The sequence below is a fragment of the Andrena cerasifolii genome, chromosome 9 (assembly GCF_050908995.1).
Source record: "Andrena cerasifolii isolate SP2316 chromosome 9, iyAndCera1_principal, whole genome shotgun sequence".
NCBI lineage: Eukaryota > Metazoa > Arthropoda > Insecta > Hymenoptera > Andrenidae > Andrena > Andrena cerasifolii.
The window spans coordinates 6145155-6160958 of NC_135126.1; the positions used below are offsets into that span (position 1 = coordinate 6145155).

The 15804-nt window shown below is 39.8% G+C and overlaps 3 protein-coding genes and 1 long non-coding RNA gene across 8 annotated transcripts; 1 reads left to right on the plus strand and 3 right to left on the minus strand.

Moving 5' to 3' along the window:
• Positions 1 to 95: 95 nt before the first annotated feature.
• Positions 96 to 7703, minus strand: Ada (adenosine deaminase-like protein). 4 transcript variants are annotated; one of them, XM_076819322.1, is made up of 8 exons: positions 7574 to 7703; positions 7399 to 7489; positions 6857 to 6987; positions 6566 to 6757; positions 6241 to 6478; positions 1556 to 1691; positions 1387 to 1487; positions 96 to 1312 (listed from the first exon to the last, which is right to left on the minus strand). In XM_076819322.1, the coding sequence occupies exons 2-8, from the start codon at positions 7435 to 7437 to the stop codon at positions 1124 to 1126; spliced, it is 1026 nt and encodes a 341-aa protein (XP_076675437.1). In that variant the 5' UTR covers positions 7438 to 7489; positions 7574 to 7703; the 3' UTR covers positions 96 to 1123. The 4 variants fall into 4 exon arrangements, with proteins under 4 accessions (XP_076675437.1, XP_076675438.1, XP_076675436.1 ...); XM_076819323.1 differs by having other exon boundaries at positions 7570 to 7683; XM_076819321.1 differs by lacking the exon at positions 7574 to 7703 and having other exon boundaries at positions 7399 to 7526.
• LOC143372790 (uncharacterized) lies at positions 1598 to 6836 on the plus strand. The gene is made up of 2 exons (XR_013086363.1): positions 1598 to 1725; positions 6202 to 6836. It is a non-coding gene; the product is annotated as an uncharacterized LOC143372790 (long non-coding RNA).
• Positions 7704 to 10793: 3090 nt separating the features above from the next.
• Positions 10794 to 12863, minus strand: Alg-2 (Apoptosis-linked gene-2). 2 transcript variants are annotated; one of them, XM_076820719.1, is made up of 4 exons: positions 12588 to 12863; positions 12296 to 12402; positions 11796 to 12103; positions 10794 to 11712 (listed from the first exon to the last, which is right to left on the minus strand). In XM_076820719.1, the coding sequence occupies exons 1-4, from the start codon at positions 12641 to 12643 to the stop codon at positions 11611 to 11613; spliced, it is 573 nt and encodes a 190-aa protein (XP_076676834.1). In that variant the 5' UTR covers positions 12644 to 12863; the 3' UTR covers positions 10794 to 11610. The 2 variants fall into 2 exon arrangements, with proteins under 2 accessions (XP_076676834.1, XP_076676835.1); XM_076820720.1 differs by having other exon boundaries at positions 11796 to 12064; positions 12588 to 12858.
• Positions 12864 to 13841: 978 nt separating this feature from the next.
• Positions 13842 to 15626, minus strand: Wol (Dolichyl-phosphate beta-glucosyltransferase wollknaeuel). Its single transcript, XM_076820718.1, has 5 exons — positions 15418 to 15626; positions 15079 to 15253; positions 14816 to 15012; positions 14634 to 14742; positions 13842 to 14559 (listed from the first exon to the last, which is right to left on the minus strand). Exons 1-5 carry the CDS (start codon positions 15478 to 15480, stop codon positions 14117 to 14119), a joined length of 987 nt encoding a protein of 328 aa, XP_076676833.1. The 5' UTR covers positions 15481 to 15626; the 3' UTR covers positions 13842 to 14116.
• Positions 15627 to 15804: the final 178 nt, after the last annotated feature.

Genomic DNA, 15804 nt, shown 5'->3' on the forward strand with positions numbered 1-15804 from the left:
GCTGAGAAAGAGGGGGAGGAGGAAGTAAAGTTCGCGAGCGTTCACCGATGTTCAGGCGGATGGCGAGCAGCGAAGGCGGAATGGATCTAATATAGTTTTTCGATGATGATCTGGAATGATGCGCAAGTGGATCGATAACGATGAGAGGGATGAAACTGTTTTATTGTTTATAGCTCGAAGGTTAGGCCAAAAAGACTGTTACATAGGACGAATATTCTATATACTGTAGAGATAATTTTCTTATTATGGTTATTAAGAACGATATTATTGTCACCGTCGATATTAATATTACGACGCTATATTACTGCTATTCCTAATTCATTACTATTAGTATTATCGCAGCTATTTACTATTATCACCTTGTTACAGTGTGATAGCGAGTAACGGTTCTAAATAAATGGACAAAAAAAAAATGAATTATATTCGCGTCGAGGCGAAAGCAAAAATGGAATCCTTGTTGCTCCCCCGTATCCGGCGCGGGGAAACGTCGATCCGCGATTTCCCGGCCCCACGAACGAGACGCGAATAGCGGTTCGCCTTTCGCGGCTCTTCGATATTTTCTTTACAAGTGGTGCTAAGTTTGCCCCCTTTATTTTCGGTCGGATTGCGAAACGCGAGATTGGCAAACGTTATTAGAAGCGCGACACGTCGGAGAGCGAAGCTCGCTGGGACACGCGACGCGGCTGCTGCTCGTCGCGCTCGATTGTGATCTTTTGTACGGAGCTCGAGAGGCAATTGTTAATGTTTATTTGGTACATAGGTATTACCGATTTCTTTGTCGACGCAGCACCACGATTACAGGCATAATGATATTGTAATAACGATTATGAATGTTGTATATATTATACATAAATGATATTGCCGAAGGAAAATGAGGAACAGAACGCTGACACTTAACTACTATAATCTCTTCATAAATAGCAGCTTAGTTATCTGTAAATCCTATGTAAACGAGCCAACGAATAAAATTCTTTCCGTATCAATCTCTCGCGTTTGGCCGAGTGCTCGTAACCACGAAATTTGTGTAATTTTTTACGCATCCCCGGGTACAGTGGCGTGGATTGCCGATCTCGGCTCATTTATTCATTTCGGTGGAAAGTGTGACAAGCTTCTATTTATGATTTCACGCAAGCGTATAGTCGAACTTGTTAATCTTAGACAGCAGCATATTCTTCTCTTCCGTTGTTGCAAAAGCGTATTGTACGGATGCCACGCAGAGTTTCACGAGCTGCTCTCGACCCAGGTCAAACGTTGTACCAGCTATTTCGTATTCCCTCGACAAGGATGTATGGAAAACGCCTTTGTCGTCGGTCTAAAGCAGCGCGCGATTGTTTAAAGGCGATCCTAAACGTTAAATAAGTGCTTAGATGAATTTTAGCCACTTACAGCAAGGCAAACAGGATGCTCGGCTTCGTACAAATATTTGAACTGATGGCATCCATAAGAAGGCACTGTCTTACATTGAACGTTCGATGTCAAGCATAACTCTAGATAAAGGATAGATGTAAGCACGTGAGTTGATTAATAAAGAATCGTGTAACGTCGGAATCCTCACCTATGGGTATTTTTGAATTAAGAAGCATACTGAACAATCTCTGCGATCCTTGTAACTTGGGATGAATGCAAGTGCAATGCCCCAATCGGTCCGGTTTGAACTCGAGTATGTCTACTGTCTCCACCTCGTTTGGGATCTGTACAAGGAGAACGAAGCGGTAGATTAAGAGGGTAGACACTTCACGTGACCTGGCCGATTCGGCAGGTCGGTATTACAGCATTTTTTACTGCACAGAAATGGTAATACCGATAGATCGACGATTACCCGGTGAATGCGAGAGGGAGCTGTTTGCTATTTCTGTATTCTATTCTGAATAAGGAAAGAAATTCTCAGCTGTTCCGTTATACTTATAAAAATTTAAACGGAAAGTCGGCTGGTACTGTAAACGTAGAAAATTCATTGTACATTTTAATTACTTGAAATGTGCTTATGCTACAATATTCTACGTTAGTAGTAAGGAATTCCAAGTGAAAAGGGAATATAGATGAGGGAATGTCCCCAGAAAATGAAATTTGTTAGGTTAGACATTTTTTTACTAGCAAAGCACCGAAACAGAACATGAAATACACTTATTACACGTCCTCTGCAGAAAGCAGTTATCAACAAACATTATATATACAAAATTGTATTGAATGTTGAATTGGGCTAGTGAAAATGCGCAGACTGGATGCGCGTGATTATTATGTGGTCGGCTCCTCGAAGTGACAGAAAATATAACCTAAATATATGCTATATGACAACAAATGTTTAATGGCTATTTCAGCTTCAAAGGTATCGCCTTAAAGTTGCATATAAGAGGCGCAGGCCTTTCAAGAGGCGTTCGAAAATTCTGCGTCTCTTCGTTAAACAGTCACTGTCTCGAAACATCTGCACCACTTCTCGCTCTTTGATTTGCTCTCCGGGGACGTTACTTTGTGCCACCTCTTTCCACATCATGTTCTCCTGTTACAAAGCCCAATTTTGTGCATTCTGAAAATTTTCGCCAGATTTTGGCCAATATATCAGGAGAACATGAAGCGAAAAGAGGTATTCTGAATTTCAGCTTCGAAGGCATCCTCAATTCTCTCTCCGAAGACGTTACTTAGTGCCACCTCTTTCCACATCATGTTCTCCTGTTACAAAGCCCAATTTTGTGCATTCTGAAAATTTTTGCCAGATTTTGGCCCAGGTATTAGGAGAACATGAAGCGAAAAGAGGTATTCTGAATTTCAGCTTCGAAGGCATCCTCGATTCTCTCTCCGAAGACGTTACTTAGTGCCACCTCTTTCGACATCATGTTATCCTGTTACGAAGCCCAATTTTGTGCATTCTGAAAATTCTTGCCAGATTTTGGCCCAGGTATCAGGAGAACATGAAGCGAAAAGAGGTATTCTGAATTTCAGCTTCGAAGGCATCCTCGATTCTCTCTCCGAAGGCGTTACTTAGTGCCACCTCTTTCGACATCATGTTATCCTGTTACGAAGCCCAATTTTGTGCTTTCTGAAAATTTTTGCCAGATTTTGACCCAAGTATCAGGAGAACATGAAGCGAAAAGAGGTATTCTGAATTTCAGCTTCGAAGGCATCCTCGATTCTCTCTCCGAAGACGTTACTTAGTGCCACCTCTTTCGACATCATGTTATCCTGTTACGAAGCCCAATTTTGTGCATTCTGAAAATTTTCCTCAGATTTTGGCCAATATATCAGGAGAACATGAAGCGAAAAGAGGTATTCTGAATTTCAGCTTCGAAGGCATCCTCGATTCTCTCTCCGAAGACGTTACTTAGTGCCACCTCTTTCGACATCATGTTATCCTGTTACGAAGCCCAATTTTGTGCATTCTGAAAATTTTTGCCAGATTTTGGCTCAGGTATCAGGAGAACATGAAGCGAAAAGAGGTATTCTGAATTTCAGCTTCGAAGGCATCCTCGATTCTCTCTCCGAAGACGTTACTTAGTGCCACCTCTTTCGACATCATGTTATCCTGTTACGAAGCCCAATTTTGTGCATTCTGAAAATTCTTGCCAGATTTTGGCCCAGGTATCAGGAGAACATGAAGCGAAAAGAGGTATTCTGAATTTCAGCTTCGAAGGCATCCTCGATTCTCTCTCCGAAGACGTTACTTAGTGCCACCTCTTTCGACATCATGTTATCCTGTTACGAAGCCCAATTTTGTGCATTCTGAAAATTTTCCTCAGATTTTGGCCAATATATCAGGAGAACATGAAGCGAAAAGAGGTATTCTGAATTTCAGCTTCGAAGGCATCCTCGATTCTCTCTCCGAAGACGTTACTTAGTGCCACCTCTTTCGACATCATGTTATCCTGTTACGAAGCCCAATTTTGTGCATTCTGAAAATTCTTGCCAGATTTTGGCCCAGGTATCAGGAGAACATGAAGCGAAAAGAGGTATTCTGAATTTCAGCTTCGAAGGCATCCTCGATTCTCTCTCCGAAGGCGTTACTTAGTGCCACCTCTTTCGACATCATGTTATCCTGTTACGAAGCCCAATTTTGTGCTTTCTGAAAATTTTTGCCAGATTTTGACCCAAGTATCAGGAGAACATGAAGCGAAAAGAGGTATTCTGAATTTCAGCTTCGAAGGCATCCTCGATTCTCTCTCCGAAGACGTTACTTAGTGCCACCTCTTTCGACATCATGTTATCCTGTTACGAAGCCCAATTTTGTGCATTCTGAAAATTTTCCTCAGATTTTGGCCAATATATCAGGAGAACATGAAGCGAAAAGAGGTATTCTGAATTTCAGCTTCGAAGGCATCCTCGATTCTCTCTCCGAAGACGTTACTTAGTGCCACCTCTTTCGACATCATGTTATCCTGTTACGAAGCCCAATTTTGTGCATTCTGAAAATTTTTGCCAGATTTTGGCTCAGGTATCAGGAGAACATGAAGCGAAAAGAGGTATTCTGAATTTCAGCTTCGAAGGCATCCTCGATTCTCTCTCCGAAGACGTTACTTAGTGCCACCTCTTTCGACATCATGTTATCCTGTTACGAAGCCCAATTTTGTGCATTCTGAAAATTCTTGCCAGATTTTGGCCCAGGTATCAGGAGAACATGAAGCGAAAAGAGGTATTCTGAATTTCAGCTTCGAAGGCATCCTCGATTCTCTCTCCGAAGACGTTACTTAGTGCCACCTCTTTCGACATCATGTTATCCTGTTACGAAGCCCAATTTTGTGCTTTCTGAAAATTTTTGCCAGATTTTGACCCAAGTATCAGGAGAACATGGAGCGAAAAGAGGTATTCTGAATTTCAGCTTCGAAGGCATCCTCGATTCTCTCTCCGAAGACGTTACTTAGTGCCACCTCTTTCGACATCATGTTATCCTGTTACGAAGCCCAATTTTGTGCATTCTGAAAATTTTTGCCAGATTTTGGCTCAGGTATAAGGAGAACATGAAGCGAAAAGAGGTATTCTGAATTTCAGCTTCGAAGGCATCCTCGATTCTCTCTCCGAAGACGTTACTTAGTGCCACCTCTTTCCACATCATGTTCTCCTGTTACAAAGCCCAATTTTGTGCATTCTGAAAATTTTCGCCAGATTTTGGCCAATATATCAGGAGAACATGAAGCGAAAAGAGGTATACTAAAGGGTATAACCGGTAAGATGGTAAAATGTGCCCTTGAACCGAATTCGACTCACGATGAATCATTCGAAAGCTTATGAAAAAAGAAACATTTGTGGCAATTTTCAACTTCGTATCTCCACCCGGAGGGTAGTAAAGGGCAAAAATAGGAAATCAGGTTTTTGCCGAATTTCTCCTATACTAGGGGATGAAAAATTTTGAAAAAAATGAGAGGCATTTCTGTTATCAGGGCACATATTAGAGAATTGTTTCAGATTTTTAAATTGAAAAACCAAGCTGTGAAAAATAAAAAACGCCAAAAAATGCTGAAAAATGCCGATTGTGTATCGAAGCAGGCTTGGCACTATAATTATATTTTTACTGTAAGTACGTATGATTGTTAATATTGTCCTGAATTTTTTTCAGATTTTTAAATTGAAAAACCACGCTGTGAAAAATAAAAAACGCCAAAAAATGCTGAAAAATGCCGATTGTGTATCGAAGCAGGCGTGGCACTATAATTATATTTTTACTGTAAGTACGTATGATTGTTAATATTGTCCTGAATTTTTTTCAGATTTTTCAATTCGGTGCGCCGCAGTTAAAAAAATTAAAAACCGATTTTTTCGTCGTTTTTTCCGTGTCAGAGTAACTTATACGTCGAATTGCTTCATGAAATAAGTGTTTTATGCGATCTTCAATGCTTATACGTACAACAGAACATCATAGGAATTAAAGAAACTGAAAAAACCGAATCATTTGCCTTAAAGTGGCAAATAAGAGGCGCTCCAAAATTCTGCGTCTCTTCGTTAAACAGTCACTGTGTCGAAACATCTGCGCCACTTCTCGCTCTTTAATTTGCTCTCCGGAGACATTACTTAGTGCCACCTCTTTCGACGGCATGTTCTCCTGTTACAAAGCCCAATTTTGTGCATTCTGAAAATTTTCGCCAGATTTTGGCCAATATATCAGGAGAACATGAAGTGGAAAGAGGTATACGAAAAACGAAAAATCCCGAACCCATGTTTCGGGTCAGATTGTGTCGGTATACAGCGCGCTGCATTACTCGTGTCTACCCCCTTAAGCGAACTAATTTATATGGAAATGCATCAATTGAGCTTTACCTCTGCGCAATGAGCGGCAATCTTGAGCCCAGCTGTTCTTGCTTTCTTTAATAGCTCTAGAAACGCGTCCCCCGTCTTTGGATCTCCGCTAAGATCGAGTCCTACGATATACTCGGGATACTCTTTAGAGAAACGTATCGCTAATTCTATGTTCTCCTGCGCTGCCTTGTATCCTTGCTTACGATTTATAGAGACCAACAGTTTCACAAGCATATCTGGAAAATCTGTCTTGCAGGTCCTGCAGTTGCAAAGCCGTCTCGAATTACAAAATTGTACAGTTTCTTAGTATATTAAGACAAACGCATTCTTGCTAAATTGTACTTACTGAAACGCTCTTATAATAGCTTCTATGTATTCTTGCTTAGTCATCTGCCCATCAACGGCACGCGGCGTGCTTCTGAGTTCTAAGTATATCACATTATCTTCCTTGAATTCTTTGATCACATCATAAGTAGCTTGAAAAACTGCTTCTGACGTTACTGTTACTGAATGCGCTACGTCGAATACTTTGAAACACCTGTAAAAGATTATTCTATATCTTTAGTACGATATATTGTGACGGTGGTACAGCTGTAAATAAATGCAGTAAAACTAAATGCAGAGTTATCATTCGTACTCGCCTAGTGAAGAGAATTTTTCAATGTCCGCGAGTATATCTTCACAGTCCTCTGCATTGGGATTTTGCATTTTGTATAACTTCTTTAAAGTTGTTGAACTTAGAGAGCCATTTAGGTGGGCGTGAAGTTCCTATTAAACGAATAAACGAATGTACTTCTAATCATATTTACAGCACAAAAGAAATATGTTAGCCCGTACAACCTGAGGATTGTTTCATGGTCTTTTTAAGGAAAGGAACTGGTAAGCAAGGATATCAGGAATTGGAGTTAGACAAGGGGATTTTCTGGCGGCGTGTACGGATTTGGAATATTCCACTGTTTGCACAAAGTTGACTGAACTCTAGTGAACACAGTGGGCAGGCAATCGAGCTCGATACATACAACATGGATTCACAGGTTTCTTAGAAAACTTAGAGACAGCAGATTACACCGGGTATAGGCCTACGTAGAAGTCTGGGTACCGCAAGGAGGTTCAGCTCAGCGTAACCGCAATACAATCATATAAGTATAGATCCAAATTGTAGAGACGGGAAAGACATACCGCTTTTGGCAGAGATTGGCAGAAACTTTCTAAGTTCATTGTTAAGGATGAAGTAGACCTCTCCCTCGAAGTATTGACGCCCGCGCTTGGTCTATTTACGTAGAGATATTTCAAATGCCTTAGATTTCCTGAACGTGCATCTTTATAGAAGCGAGATAATTATATTCATACCTACCAAACACTGGCGCATTCAAGTCTACGAGCAAGAAGAGAATTATAGCAAATGAAAATTGTGTCAAGCAGGTGTTGAATAGGGTTACTCCCAGAGTTGAAGGCGCTGCGTTTGCGCAATGTATAAGCGGAAAAGAAAAACCATTTGTAAAACAGAATTGTTGCAGGATATAAAAAATTTTATAAACAAATTTGCGGATTCTTTTATATCCACCGCTTTCGGGGGGGGGGGGGGGTAGATAATCAGTAGACCACAGACGATTACAATTTATGAGCATTGCTTATAATAATAAAAGGTATATGTGCACTCCTTCTTTACCGACCAAAGAACGTTCCAGCCGCCATATTGGCTGCGCGATTTTGGCTCCTGGTAGCAGGAATACATGCTGTGCAAGGAGGTATCCGACAGACAGAAAATGGTTAGAGTGAGAGGGATATATCCTCTCACTTCATAATAGCGCCAATTCAAATAAACTAATAGAACTTATTAGAGAAAAATAAGAAATTATTGCTTTTCTGCAACTAAATAGTAATGTAATCACAAAATTCGGCTATGTACTAAGAGAACATGATGTCGAAAGAGGTGGCACTAAGTAACGTCTTCGGAGAGAGAATCGAGGATGCCTTCGAAGCTGAAATTCAGAATACCTCTTTTCGCTTCATGTTCTCCTGATACCTGAGCCAAAATCTGGCAAAAATTTTCAGAAAGCACAAAATTGGGCTTCGTAACAGGATAACATGATGTCGAAAGAGGTGGCACTAAGTAACGTCTTCGGAGAGAGAATCGAGGATGCCTTCGAAGCTGAAATTCAGAATACCTCTTTTCGCTTCATGTTCTCCTGATACCTGAGCCAAAATCTGGCAAAAATTTTCAGAAAGCACAAAATTGGGCTTCGTAACAGGATAACATGATGTCGAAAGAGGTGGCACTAAGTAACGTCTTCGGAGAGAGAATCGAGGATGCCTTCGAAGCTGAAATTCAGAATACCTCTATCCGCTTCATGTTTTCCTGATACCTGAGCCAAAATCTGAGGAAAATTTTCAGAATGCACAAAATTGGGCTTCGTAACAGGATAACATGATGTCGAAAGAGGTGGCACTAAGTAACGTCTTCGGAGAGAGAATCGAAGATGCCTTCGAAGCTGAAATTCAGAATACCTCTTTTCGCTTCATGTTCTCCTGATACCTGGGCCAAAATCTGGCAAAAATTTTCAGAATGTACAAAATTGGGCTTTGTAACAGGGGAACATGATGTGGAAAGAGGTGGCACTAAGTAACGTCTTCGGAGAGAGAATTGAGGATGCCTTCGAAGCTGAAATTCAGAATACCTCTTTTCGCTTCATGTTCTCCTGATATATTGGCCAAAATCTGGCAAAAATTTTCAGAAAGCACAAAATTGGGCTTCGTAACAGGATAACATGATGTCGAAAGAGGTGGCACTAAGTAACGTCTTCGGAGAGAGAATCAAGGATGCCTTCGAAGCTGAAATTCAGAATACCTCTTTTCGCTTCATGTTCTCCTGATACCTGGGCCAAAATCTGGCAAAAATTTTCAGAATGCACAAAATTGGGCTTTGTAACAGGAGAACATGATGTGGAAAGAGGTGGCACTAAGTAACGTCTTCGGAGAGAGAATCAAGGATGCCTTCGAAGCTGAAATTCAGAATACCTCTATCCGCTTCATGTTTTCCTGATACCTGAGCCAAAATCTGGCAAAAATTTTCAGAATGCACAAAATTGGGCTTTGTAACAGGAGAACATGATGTGGAAAGAGGTGGCACTAAGTAACGTCTTCGGAGAGAGAATCAAGGATGCCTTCGAAGCTGAAATTCAGAATACCTCTTTTCGCTTCATGTTCTCCTGATATATTGGCCAAAATCTGGCGAAAATTTTCAGAGTGCACAAAATTGGGCTTTGTAACAGGAGAACATGATGTGGAAAGAGGTGGCACTAAGTAACGTCTTCGGAGAGAGAATCAAGGATGCCTTCGAAGCTGAAATTCAGAATACCTCTTTTCGCTTCATGTTCTCCTGATACCTGGGCCAAAATCTGGCAAAAATTTTCAGAATGCACAAAATTGGGCTTTGTAACAGGAGAACATGATGTGGAAAGAGGTGGCACTAAGTAACGTCTTCGGAGAGAGAATCAAGGATGCCTTCGAAGCTGAAATTCAGAATACCTCTATCCGCTTCATGTTTTCCTGATACCTGAGCCAAAATCTGGCAAAAATTTTCAGAATGCACAAAATTGGGCTTTGTAACAGGAGAACATGATGTGGAAAGAGGTGGCACTAAGTAACGTCTTCGGAGAGAGAATCGAGGATGCCTTCGAAGCTGAAATTCAGAATACCTCTTTTCGCTTCATGTTCCCCTGATACCTGGGCCAAAATCTGGCGAAAATTTTCAGAATGCACAAAATTGGGCTTTGTAACAGGAGAACATGATGTGGAAAGAGGTGGCACAAAGTAACGTCTCTGGAGAGCAAATCAAAGAGCGAGAAGTGGCGCAGATGTTTCGAGACAGTGACTGTTTAACGAAGAGACGCAGAATTTTCGAACGCCTCTTGAAAGAGGCCTGCGCCTTTTATTTGCAACTTTAAGGCGATGCCTTTGAAGCTGAAATAGCCACTAAACATTCTGTCACTTCGAGGAGCCGACCACATAGTAATCACGCGCATCCAGTCTGCGCATTTTCACTAGCCCAATTCAACATTCAATACAATTTTGTATATATAATGTTTGTTGATAACTGCTTTCTGCAGTGGACGTGTAATAAGTGTATTTCATGTTCTGTTTCGGTGCTTTGCTAGTAAAAAAATGTCTAATCTAACAAATTTCATTTTCTGGGGACATTCCCTCATCTATATTCCCTTTTCACTTAGAATTCCTTACTACTAACGTAGAATATTGTAGCATAAGCACATTTCAAGTAATTAAAATGTACAATGAATTTTCTACGTTTACAGTACCAGCCGACTTTCCGTTTAAATTTTTATAAATATAACGGAACAGCTAAGAATTTCTTTCCTTATTCAGAATAGAATACAGAAATATAAAAAAATGCTGTAATACCGACCTGCCGAATCGGCCAGGTCACGTGACGTGTCTACCCCCTTAAGAATGAATGGTCGGCAATTCATTTCCCGCAGAATCCGTTTACAGTTAATTGATATTGAACAGTTTCTTGGAGTCTCGGAATTTGATGCAAGGATAACACATTAAGCAAATCAGATAAAATATACGTTTATTTATTTTCACCAAATTCATTATTAATAGAAAAGTACAGAAATATAGATTATATACATAACTAAATAAATATGACGCATGGAATCATACTTTCGGAAGCGCTTTAATTTTGCAAATTAATTTGAAGTTTCTGATCACCCCATTCCACTTCGTGTTTAAACTTTCCAACGTGTGTGTTGAAATAGAAAGGTGGTGCTTAGTAAATTACTGAAGGCTACTTAAACTGGATTAACACCGATATCAATACGCTTATAATTGACATACATATATTGTTCTGTACATTGTACAAAGTATGTGAAATTGTGAACTTAATATATGGTAGACTGTACATTATGAAGAATGTTATAGTTATGAAAGTTTAAGATGAGACTGAATCATTTATTGTTTCACAGTTCAAACGTATTCGATCCTTTCTGCAACATTTAATATGTTTCAGTTAAATATACACCATTTCGTTAACATCCCAATGAATGTATAATTAAACAACATGCGATAATTGTATTCTTTCTTTTAACAACGAACAAGTATAAAGGCTACATAGTCATATGCACTTTCTGCTCAAGCTTACTGAGTGTACACATTTCGTAGGAATGTTTCTTCAATATTCTCACGGCCCACTATTACTTTTAATTCAATATTTGTAAAGACAGACGTACAAGATCTTAAATTCAGGCTGGAAAGTTTTAAGAATATAATAAAATCATCAGTTTTGGCATCGAAAGTTTTTTTAACGATTATACTACGCATAAAGTAGCTTAGGAGTAGGCAAGAGCAACTCTAACGAACCATAGAAAGATCTTATATCTTAAGATTGAATACCATGCCCAAGAACTGTTCATAGTGAATTGTAATAACACCATCCAGATCTGTATCTAACTGTCTAAAAGCTGAAGTCAGAGTCTGAAAAGTAATACAGGTGGCGTCTATTAAACGTGAAACGTAATACTGAATCCATAGTAAATATTGTACAAATTTATACTCACGTATAAGACTATACAGCATTGAATAAAATCATCAAAGTATATAGTCCCGCGACCGGCTCTGTCGTATTTACGTATAAGAGTATCTATAATTTGATCTGACAGTCGATATCCAAAGTTTGTAAGCGCGGTTTTCAATTCATGCCGATCGATATTTCCACTATTATCTCTGTCGAATGATCGGAAGCAGTTTTGCCAATCAGTTACATACTTCCACAGGGCTCCGAACTCTTCGAAACTCACTGTTCCATTTTGATTTTTATCAAACATACCTGGAGAATCAGGATTATTTTTGTCAATGTCAAACATACCTGCATCAATAAAAACGTAGTAAAGATGTATTAACGATGACACAGGACCATGTAAATTTACTCGCAAGTGCACTCGCAGGACATGCAAGTGTATGTAACTTTATATTCTCAACTACGCTACTTCGGAGTTCTCTAGCTTAAATCTCTATGTTTGCACTAATTCCCATGGTCGTCTGAAAGAGAAATGCTTACCGATCATTAGGCGCACAGTTTCTGGATTAAAGGGTGTCCATGTTCCGTTTGAAAGAGCCTGCTGCAATTCATCGGCAGTGATGGAACCAGATCTATCTTTGTCCACTCTTCAGCAAACAATTCGGCATATATTATTTACAGCGAATGAACAACCATGTTGTGAAATCGGTGCAGTTAAGTATATTAGAACGTTCACTTTCATGAAAACGTTTACGAGAAAAGATTTTGTACGATGAAATACATGTTACATAGATCGAGTCAATTAACGAACTTGAAATACATTTTGAATTACCTGTGAAAAACATCCCAGAGGAATTCTCGACTCGGCATAGGCGATACAAACGACATTTTTTTAAATCTTTGTCTCTTCAAAATACACAATCAGGGATAATTACGTTGGTTAGTTATTTTGTAACGTCAGTCGAACTTATCTCAGAAATGATAACAATGAAAGAAACACGTCGTCATGAAATGAATAATATGCACAAGAACTTTCGCAAGATTGCAATCAACGTCACAGTTTCGAGAATTCTGACGTGTTACTAAAAGCTTAACTGTAAATCCCTATGCTAGTTGCTTTCGACAGTAGCTTAGGTAGGGTTCGGGATTTACCCATTTCATCGTGCGAGGGGATGTCGCGTAAACTGAAAGACCGACTTATTCCCAAAGATAAAGTAGGGATTCCATTTACGGAGTGGTGGAAGTTACCACAGACGAGGTATAGGAGGTCTTATCATCGACGAAGTATAGGGACGAATTCCACTTACGCCCAAATCGCCCGTAATTTTCATTTAAGCTAGGTTTTCCTGTACGCGACTAGATGCAACGTCAAGAATTTCAAAGTCGATTTTCTCGAAAACGAAGCGCGATATGAAAAAAAGTTACTCTTTCTTTTTGACTTATAATAAGTAAATAAGTCGAGAAAAAGGAACAAAAATTTTTGATATTGCGCTTCATTTTCGAGAAAATCGACTTTGAAATTCTTGACGATGCGTCCAGTCGCGTATAAGGAAAACTGCCTTAAGGAAATTCACGGGCGATTTGGGCGTAAGTGAAATTCGCCCTAGGAGTCTTATGTGTGCCCTGATGGAAAGAAGTCGGTCGAGAAACTCTAGGGTCCGAATGGTATATCCCTATTGGCCAGCGTGACAACGTCGACGAATACAAAGTAAGCAAAGGGGGACACGGGTGGCGGGAATCAATGCGAGCGAAGAACCCCTCTTGCCCCTGTGACAATTCAACCGTCTTCTTTCCATCGGGCCACAGTATCTGATCTGCGGTAAAGTGGTAATGCGGGTAGTATGACGTCATAGCATTTCCTTCAGAGGGAATTTCTCGTGACAACGCTGCTTGTTACAGTCAGTAGGCAATTCTCAATTGATAGCATCGCACGGATTGAAATACCGACAGGTTTACCGCTTATCTTCCGTCTCTCGCGGACCGGCTGCCATCCCACACTTGGTCATACTTTCATAGCTTTCATAAGCAGGTCACTTCATGGTGAATGAGTAGTTTATATTTTCCACTTACAAAACGTTTATCAATGATAATCATTACAGATTGCAAAGCCTTAAATGTAAGGTAATATACCTTACGAAATTCGGTAAAAAAACCTAAAATATGATAACAAAAGTCCTCGAAAATAGTATGTTATAAGTTCTCACACTTATGCTTCTGTCTGACCTTTCCTTATGAAGGAAAAATATTTAATTACTATATTATCCATCACGATACCTAACAAGGCATCTTAACATTTGCAGTTCAAATATTACATGAAGTTATCTTTTTATAAATACGTTGATGGTTTCGCGAGCACTCGTATTACATCTGCTTGGACTTCTTTATCCTCCATGCCCCGATTTTATATTTATACCAAATGAAAAATAAATCTGTACCCATCTGCAGCCAAGTCCAGAAAGGTACTATCTTAGATCCTTCTATTTCAGTCCAGTTTACAGAAACCTCGGTAATTGGAATGTTTAGAGCTTGCGCGATATATAACATTTCTACATCAAACGCCCAACGCTCAACGTGCAGCGCTTGGAATATAAGCCTCGCCGATTGTCGCGTGAGAAGCTTGAAGCCACATTGCGTGTCTCTGATACCTCTCACTCCCCAGAACCATACTAAGAAATGAAATCCGTGCATTAACAATAATCGGAAAAAGGTTCTTTTGGCAGCTTCTTCCTCCTCTAAATGAGCTCTAGATCCACACACTACTGCATTAGACGAGCTCACTTCCACTGGTTTATCTATATAATCAACTGAAAAATAATTCTCACTTTTTGAATACCATGTACAACGTGTATTCTAAATCAAGATTCAAAAGATAACTTACACCCTAGCATGGATCTCAAACTTTCATCTAGCTTCTCTAGGTCTCTAAATTTAGTAGCACCATCCGCGTCTGCGAATAGTATTGCGCTGCCTCTGGCGCTTAATATACCCTTAAATAAAGATTAAGGCCATTACAAGAGAACATTAACTGCTAACATTATAAATATATATTTCATTACTAACTAGTCTTACTGCGCCGCCTTTCCCTCTGTTCTTCACAAGATCTAGTACCCTAATATTCTCATTCCTTGACGCGTAACTATGCGCGATGTCTACAGTCTTGTCTGTGCTTCCATCGCTAACTACAATTATTTCATAAGTACATCTGCCTTTCGTACGTTGCTCCAAATATTCCAGACACTCGTCCAACATCAGTGGTACTGTAAAGCAAAGTTACGAGAATGATTACATTTCTATTACAGTGATGTTAACATAGCGATATTTACATCTCTGTTCTTCATTGTACGCAGGCACGACGACACTTAGATGTACACTCCAATTGTCGTACAAGGTTGGAAAAGGTTCGGTAGATTTCGTCTTTGGGTTGTAGAAACACTTTTCTTTCTCGTCTCGGCATATTTTCGGATACGGTTGCGTTATCGCGTATAAAGTTACAGAGAACTGGAAACGTAGAATGTTAACGGAATCACTGTTAATAAGAAACTACCCTTAATTATACATAGTTTACTTGATAAAGCCTTAGTTAACAAACATTGGAGGGTGCATAGAACTGCCACGTTTATAGAAATTTGAACATGCAAATGCAATATAACCTAGGAACATACCGCGATTAAACAGATTACTGCGAATAAAATCGCGTAAAGAAGTAAATACCCCAGTGGTAGCATCTTAATATCAAATAACTTTCAAATGTCAGTAAACTTTATAAAAAACGCCAAGCGACGCGTACACTTTCATAGTTTATTTCCCTGCGCGCCGATACTCGTACACCGGGGTGTGCACTTCCCGTGTAATTCTGTTGGCAAAGTTTAGTAAGGTGCACAATCCACCGGAGGCGCTCGGATCAGGCGGGTTATACAACGTAACCTCAGTTTTTATAATTAATTTGCATACTTATGCTTTGCAGCTGGCCACACTTAAAAGCAAATTATTTCGTCGAATAACCGTTTTATCAGCGGAACATTTTACACATGAGTCAATTTTCTCAAGGT